This window comes from Taeniopygia guttata, chromosome 2, assembly GCF_048771995.1.
Source record: "Taeniopygia guttata chromosome 2, bTaeGut7.mat, whole genome shotgun sequence".
NCBI classification, from domain to species: domain Eukaryota; kingdom Metazoa; phylum Chordata; class Aves; order Passeriformes; family Estrildidae; genus Taeniopygia; species Taeniopygia guttata.
The window spans coordinates 130,603,366-130,629,765 of record NC_133026.1 but is presented as its reverse complement, the minus strand read 5'-3'; the positions used below and the strand labels follow the sequence as shown (position 1 = coordinate 130,629,765).

Sequence of the window (26,400 nt, the reverse complement as noted above, 5' to 3'; positions counted from 1 at the left end):
ATTTTTGGGGCATGGAGACTGCAGCACTCAGCCTTCCTTCAAAGAGAAATTCCATGATCTCACACAGTCAAACTGCACCATCCACTTCAACCCTCTCAAGGTAAAATGAGAGAAAACAGACCCTTTCCCCCTACCCTGTGGATCTTACTAGGAGCAGCGCAGCCATCTGCCATCACAGAAACAGGAGAGAACAGGCAGATTGGAGCTTTTACTTCAATGATTCCACTAGACCTTGGAAATTTCAAACCAGGTCTTTCCTCACATGTTTCAGTTTCAAACCAAATGAAGTCTTTATGCAAAGATTGATGGATGAAACCATAAAAAGAAAGAATAAAAACTGTATGCTCACAAACCAAACCTGGTAAACTTGGCTATATCTTATTATGCAACATAAAAACTGCAGAGGAAAGTGGATAAAAGGTTTATACAAGTAGTTTTGAAACTAAAGATATGCTCAAGCTGTGCAATGTACCTCATATTGGTTTTATAGAGCTCCTGACATTTATTTTGTGCTAGTTTTTAATAAATCTGATTTTGAAAACTTTCACTTTACAGCAGTAACATTTTCATTTGTTACTGAAAGTAGAAAACTCATTACCCACCTGAAGAACATCTCCAAGGTCAGCAGTGCTAATATCTGGGTCTTCAGTGGTATTAAAAGGAACAGGGTTAATCTTTACAAGAGTGAGCACTCTGGGTTCTGGATATCTCCACAGCATCATTCCAGGACTATCCTCGGTTTCATTGTAAAACACAACTTCATAGGCATTGGGCAACTTTTGTGCTTCTGTCAAATGAAAGAAAGCTATAATCTGTTATACAATTTCTAGAAAGAAACATGCTGGTTTATGAAACCAAAGTGATTAAAAAGAAATCCCTTGGGATCAAAAGGAGAGAAAATAAAAAAGCAATTTCCCTGACTTTTAAAACATTACAGCTTAATGGAAAGAAATAAAAAAGACTTTTAAAGTATTTTTTTTAATTCTAGCAGATGTCTTTTCAACTGCTTTTCCAAAAAATATAAAGTTATTCATTGTAAGAAGCAAGTAATGTCTAATAGGTTACTACTATGTTTACTTTATAATCTAGAAAAAAGGGAAGAAAAAAAGAGAGCCAAAAGTAAATCCTTCTTACCTGCATCTTGTATATACTGGAAGAGGCCTGTTCTGAGATCATCTGAGGTATGCTCAGGTTTTGAGGCCTGATTCCTTTCTGCAGAAAAACAAGTTGAGTATGTACGTTCAGGTATCAATGTCTCTACACTGCTCTTTTTAGTCAGGTACTGCCCCAGAAGCTCCTGGAGAAGAACTAAACAGTTCAAATGCTCTTGACCCCAGAAAACCTTTAAAAAGAAAAAAAAAAAAAAAGAAAAAAAAAAAGGAAAAAAAAAAGAAAGAAAAGATGAAAAAATTACATACAAATATTCAGCCACTTTTGAAGGGAAAAACACCTCCATAAAAAAACAGGAACTTCATATGGCTTTGAGTCTGCTCTACTTACACCTTAATTGCTTGCAAGAATTCTTAATTTTAAAATAAAGGACAGAAGCAACAAAATATTCTTGTAAAACCATTTGCCAAATGTGTTCTTTTCAATATTTGAAGGAAAACATTAATTCATACCATATAACAATTCATAGTGATGCTGCCTGGAAGACCACAGATCTTAAATATTATATTCAAGAACTGTACACAATGCTAGGACTGGTCACAGGTTTCTCAGTTTAAGACATGACAAAAACCACTTAAAGATACAAAGTTTAAACTCTTCAAAGAGCTTGTTGCTTCAAAACTGGAATTCTGGAACACATTTAAAACTAAGTGACACAGCAAAGAATGTGACGCAGGAGACCATCTTAAGCACAAAAAGATCATCTTAAGCACAAAATTTAGGCATATGAATTGGGTGTTCTGTAAGTCCTCCAAGTGAGGTTTAAAAGTTCAAAGTTTTCTGAAGTTTAAAACAGAAATACAGAAAAATATAAAATAAAATTTGGCATGCAAAGTCCAGAAGTTTTGCACACTTTGTAGCAAAATAAAAGGCAAGAAGGCATTCCTTTCTCCCAGCTTTGACAAGCATTGCTGTTTTTTTCAAATCAAGCTCCTGTTTGAGTGAATTATATTAATGGGAACAAGTTCGTTAGACTTCATGTGCAGAAGCAGGCTTTGAAGCAACATGGAAGACAAAGAAACAACTAGCAATACAGGAGTTAGACTTGGAACCAAGTGTGGAATGAAATCAAAATGCCCAGACTGTAACTTAGAAGTCATGGTAAGGTTGTGAGTAAAGCAAACAAGTCAGGTATGCTCACATAAAGAGTAGTGCAAAATTTTCAATGGAGGAAACCAATTTTCAAATGTGAAAAAAATCAAAAGATGCCTAAAGGGAGTGTAGTTGCCATGAAAGCAGGTTTTCTTGCCCTGCATCTACAAGTAAGCCCACAGAATAAACCAAGACCTTCTTGAAACACTGCCACAGCCAGTCCTGAGCTAAACATTCCCAGCCTAGGCAGGCATCCCCTGAATTTAGTGCCTCTCCACTGTGGTTTCTGGAGTACCTCTGGTCTCAGGGTCCCACACCTACTCTAGCACCACCTCAAAGGATCTCTCTGTCACCTTAAGCCAATCCCAGAGGCCCCAGTTCCGCACTGACAGAGGAGGGATAAACATTTTTCTCCATCTCACACTTTTATTCACTTCATTTGTAGGCAGTTGGGAACTCCAGGGCACAGAACTCCTACTACAATATTCAAGAGAAGAGGCACTGATTTTACATAAGCACCAGAGGTTCTGATGCAATGCAAATTAACAGGGACAGGTGAGGTCATGTTTAGAGCTGGTAAAATTATCCATAAATAAATTAATTTGAAACAGAACTGCTAATGATTTTGTCAGCATTCTCAAATCTATTCTGCCAGACTAAACACTTAATTATCTTCTGCAAAAGCTAATTGTCTGTAATTATACTCTAATAATAAATGTCTTTCTGAGAATTATAGATTTTTTTTGGTACTTCTCAAAACCCAAAATTTTGGAAAAAAACCAAGCATTTTATACCAATACATTTAGGTAGTCAGCCAAGTACCCGTGAAAAACAAAAAAAGGAGCAAAGAAACAAACTGACTTTATTTATTCATTAAGATAAATTGTTTTGTAAATTTGTATTATCTGATCAACCCTATTTTCAGTGCTGTGATTCTAAGACCTTCTAATGCCAATTCTGGGAAAAAACTTACTGACACAATTAAATGTCAAAATCTCCTTTTTTTGTTTCATATACTTGATTTATACATTTATTTTAAAACATTTGGTGTGTATAGATACTATAATAAAAATAATTAAAACAAGACATATCTTAAAGCCCACTTGTTTAAGCCCCATGGAATCTATTTTTCATTTCAAGAACTCCCAAGCTTCCTGGACTGGTTTCAAGTTGTGGGCACTTCCAAAAAGGAGATGATAGCATGGAAAATGGAGTATTGTTACAAACAACAGTTTGCAATTACTCCCCTGAGAAATTTGTGTAAGTTTAAAAAGAAAGTATATGTACTTCTTAGGGCTACCCCTAGGCATTACAGACACGTAGATCATGGACAGACAAACACACACCCATCAGAACATGACCCTAGATATTAAGTGTTAGTAATTTGATCCAGTCGTTTTAAGGAACACACACATACAGCTAAGATACAGGATTTAAGCAGTATTTAAAAAAAAATCAAACCCAAAACACAGTACACAATTTTTCAATCAACAGCTAACATGAAAGAGTAGATACTTATTTTATAAGGTAAAATAAAAACCACACAAATCAAACATGCAAAAATCCCCAACCTAGCGACCAGTTGTAGGATGCGAAGGCTTTAAAGAAATCTATTTTTGAAAACTCAATGATCCAGTCCAGCTCATTGAGTTTTATACAGACCTGCAGCAGTCCTCCTCTCAAATCAATGTAGATTTTTGGAACAGATTGCTCTGGACCAGGATCACCACTGTGCTTACACCACTTGGCTTCCACATTAACACAGCAGCAAAAAGGGCCAATCAGAGATTTTGCTCTTCCTTTGAGACTTGTTTTAAGTAAGAAATCTTTTATGTCAAGGACTAAAGATGATCCATGGATTCCTAAAAGAAGAGAGAGAAATTTAATCCTACTGGCAGTTACTCTCCCAACATTTTTGTGTTTATTTCCTGAATTCACTTTACCATGAGCCTGCCCAGAAGCCATTACTCACGCAAGTAGTCCCACTGACTTTCATGGAAATACTTGTGTGGACAATCACTCTTGTCTCCAAGGAAGGACATCACAGCTGGGCAATGAGAGCTGTAGTTTTTTTAAATTTCCTGCTTTTTTTATTTAGCTTGCTCTTCCCACACTGCCAGCCAGACTTTATACCATGTTGCTGTAACAGAGCAGGTATGTCTCATCCACATTCTTTACAAAGAACCATTTGCCAAAACATGACTTTTTGCATTCTGAGTATTTTAAGGTTTATGAGAAGAGACATTTTTCATTAAACTATGATTTTTTTTTTCAAAAAAGTCTATTAAAAACAAGAACAGCTGCTTCACTTGATTATATTTCAAACTGATAGGAAATAGTGATTCTGAACAGTTCTTTCTGCTTTTCTCGAGGTTAATTACTATAACATAGCACCTTGCTAGACTTAGGAGTACTTAGCAGGAGAAGAAGGGTACTGTTTGAATTCAAATAATTTAAAACAAATGCTTATCTCAAAATACATAATGCACATTTCCTGAGAAAAGAGTTTAAGGTTTTCATTTCATAACCTTTTGAACTTTACATAGCTTCATAAAACCTAAAAATTATAATGGCAGATTACAGTTATGACAGAATTTACATACTCTCATTAAAGACAAACATTTTGAGGATAGAAACATCATCTAGAAATACCCCAGCTCTTGCAAATTTAACCTACTGTAAATCACTGTTTAATAAAATAAACCATGCCTAATATCTCTATTTCTTTTGTATATTTACATGGAAAGCACTACATCTGAGGTTGGCTTAACTTTTATCTCCTTTGGTGCTAATACTTGGACTCAACACCCTGACTGTTGGATGTCACCCTACTTTATAATGCACACAGTTTATTTTTCTAAGGAAACTAGACATTTACAAAAGGCAAAAGATTAAAAAAAAACCACCTAAGGCTTACACACAGGTGTTTCAAGGTACAGTTTCATTTTATATTTTTATAACTTTGCTGGTAGAAAAATCCACCCAAAACACAACTCACTGTTTTGAATCCATGCAATAAAACTTCTATGAATCTTTCCTAGTATCCAAGGAAGAAGTCTGCATCCTGAGGCTTACAGTTTCATAATGCTAAGCACTATTTTTTGTAATGGAAGGAAATAAATTTTTTTTTAAACCAGCAAACACTAGGAAGGTGGTCCAACAGTGCCTATAGTAATAATGGCATTGAACTGTGTCCTATCTGAGCAGGTACAACAAACTCAAACCATCTCTCCCTTGAACAGCTGGAGTTTAATAAGAATGATCAAGGGCTCAAACAAACCATTGTCCCATGCCAATCAACAGGACTGTTGTCACTGACTGGAAAAGGAGTTCCAGCTTTGGGGTTTTTTATTTAGGCTGGCTTCTGAAATCTTGCATCTGCTCTCACGGGTAACAGGCTTGTGGGACAGATCTGTTCAAGGTGGTTTTTGACACTGAATTTCAGTTATAATCAAGAAAAGTAGTATCAACACACACCGACACCCTGCCATGGTTAGTTATTTTAAGAGGCACTACAACACCTGGCAATTCTTTTTTCTTTTTTTCCTTCATATTCTGTATGGAATTTTGATTTTAAAGAGAAGAAATTCTTGGTAACTATTGCACAATCCTTCAATATAGAGAAATTTCTTCCTATAGTTTTATTGGAATATGTGCCAAGTTGCAGAAATAACAGAAGGGGAAAAGGAATGCCAGAATACAAGTGGTCTTATTTATGTTTTCTTTCACTGGGATTACACTTGGAAGGATTATGCTTTGCAGTCTCTTTGTGTTGTCATCTCAGTTCCACAAAGTACAAAGAAAACACAATATCCAACAGCTTAGAAGCAGAACTGAGCATTCAGCACATAATACTGCTGGTTCAAAATCAGCAATGCCTTTCTCAAATGCTAAGCAAACAATGAGAAATGAAGAAACAATTAAGAATAAGTAAGTTTTGGTTAGTTTTCAATACATGAAATATTACAAGACACATCCATGGATTGTGTCCTACAAATACCAGGAAAAGCTCCGGAACTCAGGAAGAGATTTTTATTTTTCTTGCTGTGACCCAGAGTGCTCTTGTGTAGACAAGAATCACACCCTTGTCCTTTCTAGCAGTTGTACCTACATGTCCTTTCAGGGATGAAGTGATTCAGTATAAAAAAACCACTGTTCATTGTTAGAAAAACTGCAATGCAAAGAGCATTTAGACAAACTTGCATGAAGTGATGCTTTGAGGAAGCTTAAAGAAAAGAAATGAAGAACAAGTATGCATAAACCTTAAAAAGCAGTAGTAAGTAAAGAGATGTCTGTGTCTGAGAGAAGTTCTAATGGGGTACTATTTCTATGGAAATCCTAAAAGTATACGTTCAGTCCGTGAAGTGCTTTCCCATGACTAAAGCAATCACCCCAGAAAAGTAAAGATGCAAAATAATTTTCCCTTGTTTCTGCCATCCCACACACTATTTTCAGTCAGTCCTTCAATGTATTTCTCACAAACTTCTACTGTGGAAGTCTGCCTTCAGTTTCAATAGATTAAATCGAAGTCTCCATTTGAAGTGAACTTGAGATGGCAGCACAAAGAAGCAATAGATCTTCATAAATGATTGCTGTGACATGTATAAGTTAACTTGTGCTGTTTGGATTATGGCTCATGAACACCAATGCACTTTTCAGTACGTGCAATAATTTACTTTTAGGAACAAATAGTTTCATGACTTTTAAAATACTCCTCCAAGAGACTAATAAATATGAAGCACTTGCTTTGGACAGCATTTAAAAAATGCTGCCAGCCCTCCCCTGTCAGACTCCAGTCAGAAACACAATAGCACCACAAAACACATCTACACTAATGGAGCAAAAGAGAACTTACACCAAGCTTCTGTGTGCTATTGCAAGGATTACTTTTATGATGACATATGCTCAAAAGGAATATCCAGGTATTTTTATATGGTTGGAAATAATGTAGGAGGGTTTAAAAATAGCTAGCTTGTCATGTTCAAGAAATTACCTTGCTCCAAAATTAAAGATGGAGATCATTATAACAAAACAGTGAAAAAAATTTACCTAAAGACATTTATTTTGATATTCTAACATTTTTTAGTCAGTATATACTTGATTTATGCTAATATTTACAAAGATATCTCACAGAATCGGAGTACCCCAATACAGTTTTACACATAGTTAGATTATGGTTTATATATAATTAGAGTTGCATCAGCATTTGTCAATAATAGGAGGCTTCATCCTTGTTAAACTGCTGCGTGTGCATAAATCCTTTTATGTGAATAGAGAAAGAAAGAGCTGGCCCATTTTAATAGATGAAGCAAATACATAAAAACAATCTCTGCCTTACAGTAACAATCATATAGGGTTTAAGCAATGCAGGTACGAAAAAAGAGCTCTACTTGTTCTTCCTGGTTAACAAAGACAATGTTTCGACATAAACCATGGACCTTCTGTTTTCAAAAACATTTGAGTGTTGGTATTTGAACCAACTCCAAATGGAATGAGCAGAAATATAGAAGGAGCTTTTTTCCTTCTATTAATCCCAGTGCATTTGCTCTTCCTTAGCTGCAAATGCTGTTTGATTCACTGCACTGTCACCTAATGCAACACAGAGCATGATTTTAATTGGCAAACTTCAACAGGGGACAAGAGATTTAAGAAAATGAAAACACATGCATTTTAACAAAGGTAGCAAATGGCACTGAACTGGCACTTAGCCCTCTTTTGAAAAGACAGTAGCTTTGCTACAAACAATAGCACTATGAAGAAAATTGCTTTTCTGAGTTTGGGCAGCTCAGAAGCAAGAGTGTGTCCCAAAGCACAGATGCAGCCTTGCTGGTTCAGAGGCATGTGAGCCATGTGGTCTCACCACCAGCAGCAGCGTGTCGAATGTCTTCCCACCCAAGGGATTGTGGTGCCCTCTGAAGGAAGAACTCCAGGCTCCCCCATGGGCCCTCCATGCCTGGGTGGCAGAGGTACAATCTTGCTGCTAAAGACCAATTAGCAAGTGGTTTTCCTTACTACCTTCTACTAAAGAAATAGTCTGTGATACTTGGTTCTGAACATTCACTCTACACATTTGTAACTTCAGTAGCTACTTTCAGATTGTCATTGACATTAAGACAGCTATTAAAATGTAAATATGCTGTTATATCTAATATATTGGTACAACTATATTATATATATACAACTACATAATTCTTTCCTCTTAAGAAAACTGTAAATACATCACAAACAGGCTAGTTACACTACAGTTACAATGCTCTGTTGACAAGTATCCTTGACAAACCATCTTCTGAGAAGAAAGGGTAACAAAGCTGTGAAAATAATTCCAGGGGAAATACTGCAGTTAATTTAAGAGACAGCCGATTTACTCAAGTCTGGAAACAGCAGTAGCAAACAAGTGGCAAAGCACAGTAAAGAACAATTTTAAGAACAATTTTCCAGGAGAGATTTAGTTAACAATCCACTGACCGCACTGGATTTCTCATTAGTATCGAGCTGAATCTTATGATGGTTCATTCTCCCCATGAGAACAATACTTACATGTTACCAATTAGCTATTCTTTAGTGAAAGAGAGTTTTTCAGCATTACATTGGGACACATATGGGCTCTGTAAAAACATGAGATGTGTAACACACGGTAAACAGAAAGTAATGATCTTAAACAGGCCAAACCCTTGAATTCATCACTAATAAATGTCCCCATGCATTCAGCGGTACTGGCTGCTGGGAGCCTGTTTTCCTCAAGTACTTCAAACACTAAAATCCAGGAACATTTATTATTTTAATCCATTACAGGCAGTGGTTGATTTAACTTTATTGGTTGTGGTGGTGGTAGTAGTTATAGTAGGGGTAAAGCTATGTTCTTTTACACATCATTTCAAAAGGGCTTAATTATATTTTATAGCTCAGGCCAGGAATCCTGCTTGTTTTGTGTCTAACAAGGTTCAAATGGAGTTCAGGTCAGTGATGAATCAGAAGGGAAGTCAAAGATGGTTATCTATTTGAAATGAGCTCATCTCCCTTAAAGAATAACTGGGCAGGTACACCATGTTCATTACACTACTGCATACTGAATAACTGAAAAATCTCAATTCGCTTGGCGATTTGGTAATTTTGGATTTTGTGATGTGTGATCACAGAGGGCATATTAAAGTTTAGATCCAAATGGATTTTAATTATTGGTCAAGGCTGTCTTTGGAGTACAGTAATTTAGAATATGCTTGCAAAGCTCCAGATTGCCTTATGTTATTCCAATTAGGTGGTGAAAAATGCATAATATAAACCAACAAAATCAGTGTCCATTTTGCATCTGTGAGTCCAGCTCTGGTTCTTTTATCATAAACATCTTACTTTTAGGTAACACTAGGTTTCAGAAAAGCAGCTAAAAATTCTTACCCAGCTCTACAGAGTAAGACACGGGGATGTTCTTCAATTTAGAAAAAGGTCTATGCATTTTCACATCTTAGTTTTAGGTGGCTGGTCGAAAACTTTGGCTTATTTTCAGGAGATAGCTGGTACCTACAAAAATCACTGATCTTTAAAGTTGTAGATACGTAGCACAACTGAAAAATCAGACATTGCATGGTTGTCCAGCAAATGAAGCATTACAAAATAGTGGATGCCACTCAAAATGTATCCAATACAATCACCACAAAGTTGATTTAGAGTTACAGCTTTCATGTCTTGCTCCTCTGGCACTAACACTTGATTCAGTGAATTTTAACTGCTTTAGCAAACTAAATTGTCCATGAACTAGAGGGTAGCTTTTCTTTACAAATAAACTATCCTGCAGATAGTGCCTGGCAGCAGCTAAGCTCTATTTGGGTCTCTCTAACCCAGTCAATTATGCTTGTGGAAGTTCAAGGCTCGACACATACACCCAGGCCTCACAAACCAGTTTCCCTTCACTCTTGGAATGTGGCTCCTGAGGATCAAGGACAGTCCAGGTCCAGGTGTATTCCAGTCTTCTCCCTTCAATGCTTCCTCATTTGTATCCTTCTCTGAATTCTCGTTTGTGCCAGCATGAGAACTAAAGTATATTAAAGTGTACCCATCCAATGAACCAGCTGTAGGAGACAATCTTGCTGCAAACCCTTTAGTATTGGTTTAGTTTTCAGAGAAATGAGTGCCCTGACTCAGCCCATTGATCAGCTACTTAAGTAACTGAGCTAGCACAAGGCAGCATGTGGAAATGTGTGCCTACAATAACCTGAATTTCCTACGAAATTGCACCTTTTGTCTGGGCTGTAAGCTAGTGATTCCATCCCATAAAAATATTCTTGACATGGAATAAGAAGAAACATACCAGTATGTCAACAATTTAAACAGCTTAAGTAACTGGTCCCTACAATTGGAAATAATGTCTAACCTCTGTGTCCTATACCTCACACTAAAAAATGAAGATTGAACCAGAAGAACATCATAGAAAACATAAAATATATAAAGAAAACATCCAGCTTTCACTGTTATATCTATTGTCTCATGAATTTAAGCAGTCTATTAAATTTACTTCCATGTAAATACTGTAACACCTACTACTGCCACATACACACTGGGATGTCGCTATCAAAATAAATTCCAGTTGCAAAAAATATGCAATTAATTTCACAATAAAAACTGAAGACATTAAAAACTCAACCATATTTGTTCTGAATGAAATTTCATCTGAAATATTTTTAAAGCTGAGTTACTCAGCAAATGCAGGTCTACAAAATTAGTGCACACTGTCTTGAACAAAAACCTTTGAGGAAGTTTTAACTATTTTTTTTTTTTTACTCTCTGAAGTTAACATGCTAGCTCATCAGTAGCAATTCTGAACCCTATTACAAAGTATCAGTAGGGAATCTGACCAGGATTAATAGTGGTACTCAGTCCTGGGATTAGATGGTGTCTTGTTTCATGGATTTTAGGCCATCTGTTCTTCCCTCCTACATTATACTCCTGCAGAACTATAAACGCACCTCCACCTCAGGGACTATAGAAAGGAATTAGAATTCTTCTGCTTTTCATTATCACAAGATTCAGTAACTCATTTCATTGTCAGGATAATCCCCTTTTACTCTTTCTTTTGCGCTTGCAGGATATGCCAAAATGACAAATAAAATCCCAGATGTTAGAGACCTGATGAGGTCTCCACCTTTCCCTGAGTGTTGGGTTTAAGCTACTTGGGACACCGTGTCAAATCTGACAGGACCCTGATGCCCACACCCAATATTCATTAAGGTTTGTTAGTGATTTGTATAGCTGTCTACAAGCTGCACTTCCACCTCAGTCCTCAGTGGCCATTTAAATATTTAGTTTGTTCTCTGGCTTTCACTGACAGAGAATTAATTTCCTATTGTTCAAGTGTTGGAAAGAGTTTATATTTCTTTCTAAAAGTAACAAATGCCTTCTGGGTGTTGTAAATGGCTTGTTACTGCTGCATATTATTTTAGGTAGTCATATCTAATTTAAAGCTTTATTTCCCCATGGGCTAACTTGCATATCTGCAGCATCCAAAGGCTATGACAACGCCTTAGCAGAGTTTTCTCAGGGGAGTTAGTTAACTCCAAATTGAAGTTTGGTCTTTGTGCTATACCAATTCATATCTGCATTTAATTTCTAAAAGTTCTGTAAAGTATCTCAAATATGTAATTATTTTCAGGTTTAGTAAAAATACTTGCAATTATCATAGGCTCAACTAGTGTTTATTTTTTCCCCCTTATTTATATGCTAAAGTAATCATCTCTACATATGGGACAAAGGGCTGGGGAATTCTGTGTATGATCTTTGGAATATTTTATGTCCGTAACTCTCTCAGTTCAGACACTGAGCAGCATGACTTCCCTCCTGTGTCCAGCCAGAGTAAAATAAGGCTCCACTGAGAGGTTACAGGCTTCTTGCTGTCTTTCACTTTGGGGAAAGAATGGTCCTCAACTTCTCTTAATTTATCTGCTCTTTTGGCAGGTAGGTAGCGCTAATTTCAGCCACAAACCTAAACTAACTGAAAGCCATATGTTTAGAATTGCATTCTATTTTCTAGTATTTCTTGATAAAACTTATTTCAATTCTAATGCCCTGTGATAGTTAAGGAGTGAGTCACACACCTCAAGTACACTACCAAGCGATTTCAGATCTGACTGGGTACACGAGATTTGAGCTCTAAGCATTTGTGGAAGATGCCACGTACTTCAGAGGACAAAAATCACTGAGCCAGGTCTAATACCAGTTATTGGAGTTGGGGTTTTCATGAACAGTAAAGATAAGCTGCCAAGCTAAGTATTTGGTATTCAAAAAAATGGGTTCAAGTTTTAAGTTGTAACTCCAAGCCACAAAATATAAAATTACTCGAGATCATTGTTTTATTGAACATCAGTACGACAAAGTGATACCCTTAAGTGCATCAGGAAAATTATAATATAATAGGTAGCCTCCTTTAAAGTAATTCTTTTTTTTAAAAGGGATTTTGGTTTTTTAAAATTATTTCTTCTTTTTGTGCAAGTACACTGCAATAGAGCTACAACAGTATTACTTTACTAAAACCAAAATAGTGAGTATTTAAACATGAGTTTAAATGACAGAGGGGAACATAAGTATTCTAACAGAAATAGTAACCATGTTGTTATAAGTAACTGTTGTAGTAAAACCTGAAAAATGTCCAAAAGATGAAGTCCCTTGACACACTAAAAGTTTAGGTTTGTACAACAGCGCAGCAGGATATATAGAAAAAAAGGTGTTTTAGTTTGATCCAATTGCAATGTGAGTGTTCAACAGTAATAATTAATTTTGTTAGAAGTGAAATCATTCAACTAATTAGCCCCTTTGTTTTTCAGAAGCTAAAACTTTTTATTTTTGTAAGAAATTAAGAAGAAAAATGAAACTAGAATGCCTTTAGTTTCCATGATTAAACCAGTAATCATAAAAAGTCTAGAGGGAAAACTGATAATTAAAAAAAAATAAGTTGGATAGCAAGATTTCTTCTTAATTTAAGCTGAAAAGAAATGAAAGCAATACACAAGGTCATGCACTTTTATTTTCCCCCTATAAGGGAGGGAAAATGCCAACAATATATATACTTGTGAGTTTTTTTTTTGCTCAGTAATTCTTAGCAAATATAATTCCTTACAAAACAACTTCATCTCCTGCATTAAAACTCATCTGGAAAAGGGGTCGTTTACACTGTTTATAAAACACTGCCACATAAAACGTGTAAAAAACCAGATTTCACTAAAAATAGCTTGCGTAAGTAAGGGATTAGAGTAGTTTCTACTGCTATAATTGTTCCTTTGTAGTTTTGTTCCATGATGTTTTTGAATAGTGTTTTAAACTATGTTTATTAAAGTCAGCACATCAAAAAGGATCAAAGAGTAAGCTAGTGAGAACCAAAGAAACCCCAAGCGTATTGTGTTGTCTCACTGGGGAGTTATGCAGATTCAAGTAAACAAGTGCAAATTGTTGAGGTTTTAATGAAAATTTTCTACAATTATTGTATCTGAAGTCATTCTATATAATAACATCTGTACAGCAGATGGCCATACTGTACAAAAGGCAAGCAATGCTCCTTTTTCTTCCTCTGTTTTAACAGTACATCTGAGATGACTACTTTTGTCATTGTGCTTAGCTTGGTTCAGCAAATAATTCGTAAAATGCAGCTGCTGCAGATGGTCACAATAGTTATTCGACTGTAAAATCAAAGACACAGGGAAGTATTCATGTATTAGTTTCATTCTATTAAAAAAACCTGACATTAACCCTATTCAGCTCAAAAGGTGTATCTATAAAACCTTTTATAAAAAGAACAGTAGTGAAGAACTGAGATATTTAAATACTCCTTCCTCTCAAGACACAGCTAAAAAATTTTAAAAATTGGGTTAGCTTGCATAATTTCTTTGTAATAATAAAACAAATCTAGTTAGCAACTGTGGTATTCCTCTGAAGGATTTTTAACATAAGATTATAATACCATTCCCCCCCACTGAGTATTTTATCTTCTCTCCTGAAGTTGAAATTTCCACCTTGGTTTCTATCAGCACTTTAAATTCAGATCAACAACTGTAAAAAAAAAATTCAAGCAATTTCTTAAAAGATTTTTTGGCAATTTCAATCAGTTTTGTGGAAGTGTGTCTTTAGCTCTAATTAGAACTTAATTTATTGTACCATCACAATATTATACAAAACCTCACACAGATGTATTTTTCTTTTTATAGAGATAAAACATTTTTAACTGGAAAAAAATGTGAAAAGCATCTGTTGATGTCTACTAATTTTCTGGTTATGGAAGTTCTTTATATAGAGTAACTAATGTCCATTTCCATTAGATTTGACATCAGTATTGCTCCACTTCACAATGCCTGCCAGACTATGACCATACTGAAGATTCATGTATGGCTTATAACACATAAAATAAAGATTGATTTCCTCAGACTGCCAGAAGAATTAAGAAACAGAACTTCATACTGAAAATGTTTCTGAGGCAAGGTATGTCCTCCTTCTGGGAGGATGAAAACCTCCAGGGTAAGTGAAATACAGTGTGAGTTTGCCAAATTGCTTTATAGAACAGCGAGGGAGCAGCCCAGCTTTGATGTATTGCAGCATGATGTGGACACCATAACGTACCATGGGACAGATAATGCACAAATGATAGAGGGGAACCGATGGAAGGGAAGAGGATTATGACACAGAAACAAAACTAAAACTATTTAAAGGACATTATAAAGGCTTTTACTCAGTTGCAGTGCCTTCTATGCATGAGTTGTGATCCGAGTGGAAAAGCGTGGGAACACAGGCACTGTTCCTGCCTGCACTGCTGTTTATTAATGGATAAACCAAAAGTTTCTGGTCCTGGCACTTTCACGGGTTTTCATGTCCTATGAACCTTAAACTTTTCATTTTTAACTTTTAAAACAATAAAGAAGAACTGAAACTTGCTGGCCTGAGGAAAAATATTTCTGATGAAAAAGAAATAAATCACCACCTCAGCTGACCAACAACTTGTTCCTCTCAGCTAGAGACCATTCTACCTCTCAAGCTACTCTTCCATCTGGCTCATCTCTACACCATGTAAATATACCATCTTATTAATTTTATTGAAATGCTAATAAAACAATTTACAATGACACTCAAAATATCTCCATTTTAAATGAGTCTCTGGTATCTGATTAATTGTACCCAAGGCATAAAATTTCCTTGCAGTGCTTCAGTAATGAGACCAGAGTGCCTGTTTTCCCTGTGTGACTCTCAGGTGTGCAGAGGAAACATGTAAAAATTGAAAACTTCATAAATCTGGAGGAGAATAACAGCATGACCCAATATTTACATAGTAGCACCTGTCAGGGCTCTGAACAATAATATTTAATTATTTTTTTAAGACAGGAACAAAGGTCTTAACAAGAAAATCTATTTACAGAGTAAAAACTGTCAAAATTTTGCCCTTTGAATTATGTACTAAATTATTGGAATACCAGAGGAGTGGTTCTCATAACCACTATTTCAGCCAGAATTCCATCAATAAATTAGTAATTACAAGCTAGGGGATATTAACTACAGAATTAATCATACTTGGGTGCCCCCTCACAGAAAAGAAAACTTAGGTAATAGAGTCTATCAGGAATTTGCTATTTTCTGTTGTGGATTTATGATGTTGGCTGCAGCAGCTCCCTGTAATGCCCCACACTTTGAAATGGTCACTAGACCACCACTTACACAAACCAGTAGCTCTTCCAACTTCAAAAAAAACCCTCTTACCTGTGGTTTTATGTCCACTTTTAATATTCAGGCTCCCACTGAGGTTTGAGAAAGAGACTAACAAACAAGGTTTACTGGGGTGTGGGATGGTTTCCATCAAAACAACCATTTGCACGGTGTGAATGGAAATTTTCTGGAAGCAGGAAAGGGTTTGCCACAAGTTTTCTTGTAATGAAGCCTTTTGCACAGTGCTGGTGTGGGCTGCAGGTAGAAAGTCCTTTGTACTGGGGTGTCTGGATATCAAAGTGATGTCCTCATCTGGAATAATGCCAGCTGGTGAAGCAGCCTCCTTCCTGGGCACATCTTCATTTGTGGTCACGATTTTCTTCAAGAACTGATTTATTTGGTCAAGTCTGGCAAAACTGAGATTTGCTTTCAAAGGTTTCGATATGTCCACATTTATGTCAGCTGTAGGGGAGAATTGGAGAAAGAAATGTGATAAGCTATAGTGCAACTATTCATGCTGTGTGCAAATATAAGCATTGACTGGAAATAGCTTTTCCATTATATTTCCACCATGTTTCATTACAAGGACTGAATCAATGTTAAAACATAACAATGTAAAATACATAAAAAACAATGTTAAAACATAACATTTATTTTTAGCAATAAATCTAAATTAAAATATAATTAAAATACCGTAAGCAACTGTCACTATGTACAGTTTAAAGGAAGAAACATGGCACAAAGTGGATTTTATCTTGCTTCTTCCCAGAGATCACCACAGATATCTGAATAACCCACACTTTATTTGAGTGTGTAGGATGGGAGATACATTAGTTATTTTGTGTCAGAATAAAAATATACTTCCCATTCTCTTGAGTTTTATATCAAGAAGAACTATTTGACTAAACTCCAAAGCCAACAGTGAACATTTTCAACATATTTAAATGAGTGAATAACGTGTATTGTGTTGTTTCCTACACAGCTCATATGCAGCAGTCTTCAATGCATTTTCAAGATGAAATGTGAAATAAAAAGCAAATACAAAAACTAAGGTATGTTTAGATTTCTTCATTTTCCAGGGAGACTGGAATAATGTATTGCTTTAAAATTTTTTTAAAAGTGTTTATTTTTTTTAAATATTTTTTGTCTCTTCACCAAAAAGGATTTTGGTGTTTCTCAGACTACTAAAAGACTCACAGAATTTTTAGGAACCACAATTAATATGAACAACATTGTTAAATGTGATATCTTGGTAGCTAAGATGTAGGAATTGCCAAAATTATTTCACAGATAGGATTTTATGAAGGCTGAAACTTATTTCTGTGCTACGGCATCAGTATGTAACAATTCCTTACAGAAATCCAGCTTTTAACTCAGTTTTTAGGAGTTCTCATTTCAAATTCAGTTTTTGACCAGTAATGAGACAGCTATTCTGGTTAGAGGGAAAAGGGCTTTTCCCTTTGCTGCTTGACTGCTACTGCCCCAACCCCAGGAACCAAAAGTGATTAAAATTCTGTGTATATATCTAAACTGGATGAAACGTTCAAACAGCACTACTTAGTTTTGAAACACTGTCTGTTGAAGGTTTTACACAGATTAATGAATATTTCATAGAAACTAATTTAGAGTTGTCCAGGATCATATCTTACTCTTACATTGATGCAAACGAATGAGCTGGATTCTGCCATTCTTTAGGTACATTTTTGCACCAATGGTAAAGAAAGGGCTGTAGGGGCAGAGTTTCAGAGCTGCTTTTAAGAACCAGTTTATACAGACTTCAGAGATTCACAGGCATGTGACAAAGTACTTTTCTGATCCCCTCCCCCAAAAAATATCTGGCACATTTTCTACAAAGATAAGAGAAATTTATTAATGGCTGTGTAAGAACTGTCATAACTGAACTAAAAAACCCAAAACATTCTTAGAAAAATGTCTGCACTATTCCACAAACTACAGCTAACTGAAATTTGAGACTGAAAAGCTATTTTTAACTTAGAACTTTAGTTACTGGTTTTCTGAAAATATTTTCTCTTGCACTGAAAGCCTTCCACACTAGACTAGGAGCTGGCAAAACGCTAGCTAATATGTGAGCCTAGCAGGAAGGCAAGTACCAAAGCTAGGAAGCTGGGCATTAGAAGAAAACAGGATTGGAGAGGGTTGTTTAACACTGGAATTGGCTGCCCAGGAAGGTGATGCAGTCGCAATCCCTGGAAGTGTTCAAGAAGCAACTGGACATGGCACTTAGTTGACACGGTGTTGATCAAAGGTGGGACTCAATGATCTCAGAGGTCTTTTTCAACCTCAATGATTCTGTGAGGATTTTCAGGCATCCAAAACCACACAAGATCAACTTGGAAGATTTTCCAAATACTTATGTATTGACATTTTAATTAAAATAATGGGAGAAAAATGTCATAGTACTTTGGAAAAACTCCCTACCCTCTTGTCACTTGGAATATCCCAAGACTTGTCTGCCTTCTATGCAGACATCACTGGGCCTCTCTTACCTTTGAATAGAGAAAGGAGTTAGGAAGAAAGTAGAGACCTATGTGACATTATGACATTAATTTATTTACAATAGTCAAATGGAGTGTTTTGAAAATGAAATGTTAAAAAAAACCAACCAAACAACTGCCTTATAAATTTAAATTTCTCCCTTAGTACTGTGGTAATAAAGCAGTAAAATAAAAAGATGTTACTTTTTGCTTTTGCTAAATAAATTAAGTTTCTAAGTTAGTAAAGGAGGACCCTTATTCCTTGGTATGGCAACTTTCACATCTAATTGCTTTATCTAATACACATCTAATTGCCAGCACTTTCCTATGGTAATATAGCCCCGAAGGGGGAAAAAACCAAGAAACCTCCCTGACACCCAAAAACTTCTCAGACCTAAGTTGACTCAACAGATGTCAAGGGCTTAACCCAAAGCCTAACACACCCAAATTGAGTGTGAAGGATGGAAAAGGAGATGAGCACAAAGACAGAAGCTAATTTTGGGGCTTCCTTCAGCCAGGGCAGAGAAGACACAGGGCACTGATGCAGCTCAGTGGTGGAACACACTTGGCACTTGGGCTTGTGCTTTTATCACTGCTCTTGGCCACTCACCCAAGAAGGCAATAAAAAAAGGGCCACCAGCACATCAGAGAAATGAAAATTATTTCCCTCTTTTCTGTTTGGAAAATGTGCATGTCACATAGAAAAATCTTGTCATGACTTGACAAAGTTTTGTATGAAATTATTATTATCCAGTAAATCAGCCCTGACAGAATGCGGTGGCAACCAGAAGCATAATTGCAGAAAATGTGACTTTGGAACCTTCACTGGAAATATTTTAACTATCTCATAATGATATAGGTTATTTTCACAACTGGTTAAAGATTATGTAAAGAGATTCTTTGGTATTTTAAGTGAAACATTCAAAAAGAAAATAAAAAACACAATTGAGCAATCTTTAGTCTTTGATCTCTTTAATACATTATCCTTAGCAATGTAAAAGAAACTTTAACATTCCTTCTAAGGAAAAAATATTGACGTGATGGACAGAACAATGAAAACTGATGAAATATGAAGAGATATTTATAGGAGTTGATTAAGACAGAAATTCAGCAGCTTCACCAGACAGTCAAAATTCACTAAAAAGAGCTTTAAAATCAATGAGTCACACAGATTCAACTGGAATAAAAATTTTGGGGTGAGAAATCAAAGTGTAACAGATTTTTTAGATTATTTTAAACACCTTGGGAAGATCAGAACATAACACTGTGCAGATTCTATACTCGTAGGAAAATACAGTCTTCTTGTAATTCAACTAACTCTTTGAATTGCCCAAAATTACATCAAAATCAACACAGAGGAAAAGGTAGCTCAAAGTCATCTTTAACTCCTCAATTACATCAGCTTCTCCTTTGCCTATTAGTGACTGGCTACCAAAATTATAACCCAATGCATTCTTTAGATTTAAAATGTATTAGCAAAAACTTATTTTGCCAGGTGTTATCTATTTCCAGGAAAAAAAAAAAGGTGAAAAAATTGCTGTGCTTGCAAACAGAGTGTATCAAGTGAGTTACTTCGGTTATGCTTCAAGCAAACTGAACTACTTGTTATCAAAGCAATTTCTGATTACTGTATAGCATTTGAGTGTAGAATTTGAATTGCTCTTTCTCTTCCTCAGTTTCTTTACTACTTCTCTTTAGATTACCCAGTAAATCCATGTATTTCAATTATTAGTTTCTAATTAGCCTTCACAACTTTCTGAACAGCAATTAGGAAACAGAATGATGAAATAACTAGTGAGTTAAAAGGAGATTAGATAAATACTAAAAAATTACATTTATTATATGCTCCCACCACACCAGGAGATGACTTAACAGTGGAGGAAAAAGAAACACTTTGGAATAATGAAATCAGAGAGGGAATTCAGGTCCCAGAGGCGATTCTACGGAGTTTTATGTTAATGTACACCTTGTGGGGGACCAAAAATCAACTGGAATAGTTTCCTGAAAACCGTTTCCAGCTATTTTCTCATTTTAAAAGTTCCAACTTCACTTGACCCATTAGTCATCATATTACTTACATTTATTATGTATTTTTAAATCTATTACAAAAAACCCAATGGATTCAATATGGTCTGTTTGAACTAAATCATAACAACTATAAAAGAAAACCTATGAGCAGCATTCTGAAATTTCTGTCTGAAGCAATTTCTTTCTTTGTCATTTTATTGCTTAGAGCTTCAGATAAAAAATTCAGGGTTATAAATATTTTATCCTTGTTCTCCATAACATTCAAATTTGTATTGGGAAGATACAATTTTCATTTGTGAATCTGGATAATGAAATTACTCAAAAGGACTTTTTATTCAGAGGGTTAAGGATGATTAAGCAACACAAAAATACAAAAGCTCCTAGCATGGTTGCTCCAGATAAATTCCAGCTCTTACTGGAGCTGGAAGCTTCAGTGGGCTTATTCTAATATATGCCATAAGTTAATGTACAAAATGTTACTTCTATGACTTAAAAACTACCATAGTATTTTCTTAATCTTAAATAACAGAAATTAAATGCCATGAAAATTAGTTATAAGCTGACTATGGACAGGCTGGATCAACGGGCCAAGTTTATGAGATTTAATAAGGTGAAATGTGAGTCCTGCACTTGTGTCACAACAATCCCATACAGTGCTATAGGCTTGGGGAAAGGTGTCTGGAAAGCTGCTTCTTGGAAAAGGACATGTGGGGGCTAGGTGACAGGAGCTGAACATGAGCCAGTGTCCCCAGGTGGCCAAGAAGCCAATGGTTCCCTGACCTGTATCACAAATAGTGTGGCCAGCAGGACCAGAGCAGCAACTGCCCCCAGTACTGGGCACTGGTGGGGCCTCATCTCAAGACAAAGGACATCTCACTAGACAAAGGACACTGAGATGCTGGAGAGTGTCCAGAGAAGGGCAATGAAGCTGGTGAAAGGTCTGGAGAGTAAATCTCATGAACAGAGGCTGAGAGAGCAGGGGATGTTTAGCCTGGAGAAAAGGAGGCTCAAGAGGGACATTTATTGGTCTCTACAACTTCCTGAAAGGAGACTGGAGCCAGGTGAGGAGTGGACTCTTCTACCAGGCAACTAGAGACAGGACAAGAGGAAATGGCCTCAAACTGTGCCAGTGAAAGTCCAGTTCAGGAAGAATTTTTTCACTGAAAGCGTGGTCAGGCATTGGAATGGGCTGCCCAGAGAGGTGGTAGAGTCACCATCCCTTGAAGTATTCAAGAAATGACTGGACATGGCACTTAGTGCTATGATTTAGTTGCCACGGCAGTGCTAGGTCAAAGGTCAGACTTGATGATTTTGGAGGTCTTTGCCAACCTTAATGATTCAATCATTTATAAGACTGGGATATTTTTAAAGACTGAGAATGTTGGAATGTGTGAGAGAAAAATATGCCATTTTCTAAGAAGTGATTCATTTTCCATAACCCTCATTCAGCAGTGGATCTTTTACTTACAGCTAAACCAGAAAAGTCCAGGTCTTTCTCCTTGAGGTTGGACATGGATCTCACTTGCCCCTTCCCCAAGAAGGCTGTAAAATATTAAACTTCTAATATACAGTACTTCTGTAAAAAAATTACTGTTTATCCTAAACTCTTAAGATGATTTAATTTCCTAGTCCTAAACAGGAGAGGAGCAGATGATGGCATGAAATATTTTACCAACAGTGATATTCTTTGTCCTTTAGCCACCCATCCTGATGCAGGGACTTTAAACAGAGGAAATATGAGGAAGGTAAAGGTAATCTTGAGTCCTGATTCTGATTTGGAATCAGGGTGGCCCTTCAGCAAAAGGGTAATGGCTGAATTGCAAAAATTAAATTTATAAAAATAGGAAAGAGACATATAAAGAAAAGACCAGTTGTACTGTTCTCAATTGTCTGGTCAAGCATCAAAAGAGACACAAATTAAGAGAAATTGAAAAGCAAGAAGAATCCAAACTAATTGTTTTTATCCTCTAATTCATCATTCCCAATTTGGATCAAGGGAAAATGAGGAAGAAACTTGAGACAAGGCTTCAGAGGCCATCTGCAGTCCATCTTGCCTTCTGCTTCTGCGAGACAGATGCCAGTTAGACTAGAAGAGACTGGTAGTCACTGCTCAATATTCCCAGCCGCTGCTGTCTGTGTGCTGCAGCCCCACAGAAGGGCTCTCCAAGGCCAATATGGCAAACTAGAGCCTTCAGGAGCCTGATCACCCTGAGCCGTGCCGGGGGCTCCCAGCGGGAACAACTTCTTCCATGACCTAGTGTGTCACTGACATTGCGTGAAGGTGACACTTAGACATTAACAGCTCCAGCTTTGAGATCTCAGACAAGGCTCGGAGTGATGCGATTCTCTTAATTTTTTAAAACTGTCACAAGTAAACCAAGATAAATTGTTGTAGGTCAAGAAACCCAAAGATGCCATTAATAAACAATGGAGGGTTACTGCTATTCAGTAGATGATGACTGAAATTAAACAACTGTGCAGCTACAATACAATACAGAAGTGTGCCAAGGGCTGAGTGGTGAAGCCAAAAATTATAATGGGGACATTGGGAGGCACTATCATGAAAGGAAAACCCTGGCTAAGGGAAACATTAACTCTCTCAACAGAGAGTCAGGGAAGATGAAGCACAATACAGTGAGATGAAATAAATTGTTCCAGGTCATGGAGCACGTTTGTGGAAAAGAAAAGAACCCATAAATACTAACTCTCTATTTTCTGCTAAGCTGCTAAATAATACATCTATATTAAGACACACATGGGGCAAAAAAAAAAAGGTTTGAGAAAGTAGAGCTAATGTCTGAAATAACTGTTAAATGAATGCCAATACACTGAAAAATACTATAAGAAAATATTTTACAACTTATCCATGTGGCTGCAGTGTGCAGTTTTCATTTTCTGTACTTATGCATATAAGAAACCAAATTTAAAATAAGTGTTATAGACACCGTTTTTAGAAAGGTACTTTGATGATTTTACTCATTATTACACTGATTTTACAGACAATAGATGTGTCAAGTCCAAAGCAATACCTACAGGCTGGTACACCTGTTTGGAATATTTCTCTTTGCCCTCTTAATCAAATAAATATAATTTCATGGCTACAGTGTCAGTGCTTTAAAAACTTGTTTCTAAAAGAGCAAAGGGGAAAAAAAGCCCTACTAAAAAGCTCAAAAGTTTTGCAAATGACCCAGAGTTAATTAGAAAAGTCTGCACCCTGGCTAGTTCCCCTTCTCACGTGTCAGCTCTCATTAAATCAAAAAATTCTCCTTTCAAAGTTAACAAACACCATGGTTAACAAAACTGTTAAACTGGGATCAAGTGGGCACATTCCTAGGTTTATATATGATGTCATGCTAAGCAGCCCACAGCTGAACTTGCAAGTAGTATGAATGATTTTTCAATATATTAAGTATCTGATCTAATGCTAATTTTCTCTCTATAGGCTAACTGTGCTGGGAACAGGTGGCCCTGCTTTCAATTACGGAGGGCTAACATGCCAGTGTGAGGCCTGGATTAGTTCACCTTCTCACAGGGAATTTGCCTCGGTTGGGAATGGATTTATTATGGCTTCACACATGGAACGGAGCTCATGTCAGCTGAGGGCAGTGATACATCATATGATTCAAATTAACCTGCTGTGGACTGTTCCGCAGGGCTGATATTGTGTATTAAAATGACGACATTTTTAAAACAGCTTGAAAGAAACCAGGATTGCTGAAGTGCAATGGTTCCAATTTGTTCCAACTAATCTATCACCTGCTGGAGATATTATTCTAGAGGGTTTCTGGTAGCTGCTATTTTCCAGGTTTCTCCAAACCACTGACCTCGGTAATGGATACAATTGTTGCCTCTGCAAACAGTGGGGGAAAAGGGCTGGAGAGAGTGCCATGGTGCAGTTCTGATTATTCGGTTTTTCGGTTCATTTTTTATACCTGAGCCAAGAACCCCTGCTGTGCCCCTGGTCCCCAGATCATGTGTGGAGGGACTGGCATGAAAGAGAAACCCACCAGCTCCTCAGGTCTCACTTTATCTTTCAGTGGGACAAAACATTTCTTAGTTTATTTGGATATTGCCTTCTGCAGAAATTATTCATGAAGGTGAATTATCAAGGACCTCCATTACTTCTCATCTAACCCAATGCCTTCCCAAGAAACTACTGCGGAAAGAGGACTTCAGTATAAAGCATCCATAATTTTCGTGTATAAGTATTTTAGGCAACTTTTATAAAGCTGTACATCATAAACATTTGCATCCAGAAAGACTACATCAAAGACAGCTTTTCTAGGTAAGAAAGGTGATTAAAAAAAAACCCAGAAGAAGGACTACAAGGTAAAGACAAATTTTCAAAACCTATTAAAACAAGAGGGTCATGTTTGTTTCTCACATAATGAATTATATCTAATGCTGAAGCAATAAACAGTTCACTTTTATGTATTAGACAAAAATTAGATGTGCAATCTAGTAACAGACTGAATATAAAAGATAGAGGGTCATGTAAAATGATGCAAATGGAATTTAAAAAATTTTACATAATTAGTTTCTGTAAAAAGAGAACGACTAGTCCTTTAATACACTGTGGGGTTAAAGTTGAGGTCTGTTCCCACAGGCCTGATGATGAATGCTTATTTCTCCTAGGATCCTATTACCTTAAATCTGGAAGAAATATAGTTTTTCTTTAGTTGCCAAAAATGTACAAAATAATCAACTCATGTGGCAAGAAGTGCATTAATGTATCCTGTTATTCTCATTTAATTAGTGGTTTCCAAGTTTAGCTACTTGCTGTAGTTTTTTGATCTCCGAACTAATATAGACTGACAACCTGGTTTCCTGTGTGGTGAAACCATACGATTTTTCTGCGGGACACCATCTACTTATCTACTTCAGCTGACAAACTATTTGCAAGGAGTACTGGTTTTATCTAACACAGCAAACATTGGCAACCACTTGCAGATTTTTTTCTGTTAACTGCTTGATAGTATTTTGCATTATAAAATATAGGCATGTTTGGTTCTTATATTTGAAATTTAACCTCAACACACCAACAATGTATTTTGAAAGAAAAATGGCATTACAATTAAACCACTGAACTCTGAACACTTGAAATCAACACAGGAAACTATAGTAATCCCAACTGCATATTTTTGTCTGCATAGGCAGAGCTTTCAAAAATGTGCTGAATTTTCAGAGCAGTTGATCATCTGTAACCAACAGGCAGCACCTTCCAATACATTCAATGCATTTCAGCAATTTACTTACTACAGTTATAAACCACATATGCATAAATTACCATGAAACACACATTATGTTATTAAAAAATAGGTCACTTAGTAGCAGCATTCTTTGCCAGATATTCACCATAAAAGAATAGTCTTTAAGGCCTGCAACATAACTCTACTGCAGCGGTGCCTTTATTTATTCAATGTATTAGTTAAGCTGTCTCCCATCGGTGCCTTTATTTATTCAAATGATTAGCTAAGCTGTCTCCCATCACACATACTGTTTGTTGATCTTGCAAGAGCTCTTGGGAGCTTTGCTGAGGTTCTTGTCCTCAAAGAACAACTGCCAGCTGAGCTAGGATCTGGTGGTGTAACACTTTCTCCAGGCCTGCTGACGGCCAAGCTACCTCACCCTGGAAGAAGCTGTGGTTAGGGGACTTCTCGTCCCACAGGGCAGTAAGTAACTCATTTTCCAGTAGCCTGCTGAGGAGCTGTCAGGCTCTTGTAACTCTCTGCATGTGCTGTTCTGATGCAATCACATGCAGAATGAGCCTTCCATTACTCATCCAATGAAACTTCCATCCCCCAAGGAAGGCTTCTTGGTAAAGGTTAGTTTATTTGAAGAGGATCTCATAGTGGTAACAGCTGAGGTTAGAAAAATCTGCAAGGGATGGTGGAGCTGCTCTGTTATACTACATTGGCAAACACTTCATTAAAATTCAGAGAAATTACCG

General features: G+C 36.6%; 1 protein-coding gene across 4 annotated transcripts in view; it reads right to left on the bottom strand.

Annotated features, from left to right (window-relative positions):
• VPS13B (vacuolar protein sorting 13 homolog B) overlaps nt 1-26,400 on the bottom strand; it is a 426,576-nt gene that overhangs the window by 78,762 nt on the left and 321,414 nt on the right. For all 4 annotated transcript variants that reach the window (XM_030266479.4, XM_030266481.4, XM_002198879.7 and 1 more), the window contains exons 36-39: nt 15,982-16,389; nt 3,925-4,124; nt 1,135-1,342; nt 603-787 (exon numbers count right to left, since the gene is read on the bottom strand). In XM_030266479.4, the coding sequence (XP_030122339.4) occupies nt 603-787; nt 1,135-1,342; nt 3,925-4,124; nt 15,982-16,389 (1,001 nt within the window). The remainder of the gene's footprint in view (nt 1-602; nt 788-1,134; nt 1,343-3,924; nt 4,125-15,981; nt 16,390-26,400) is intronic.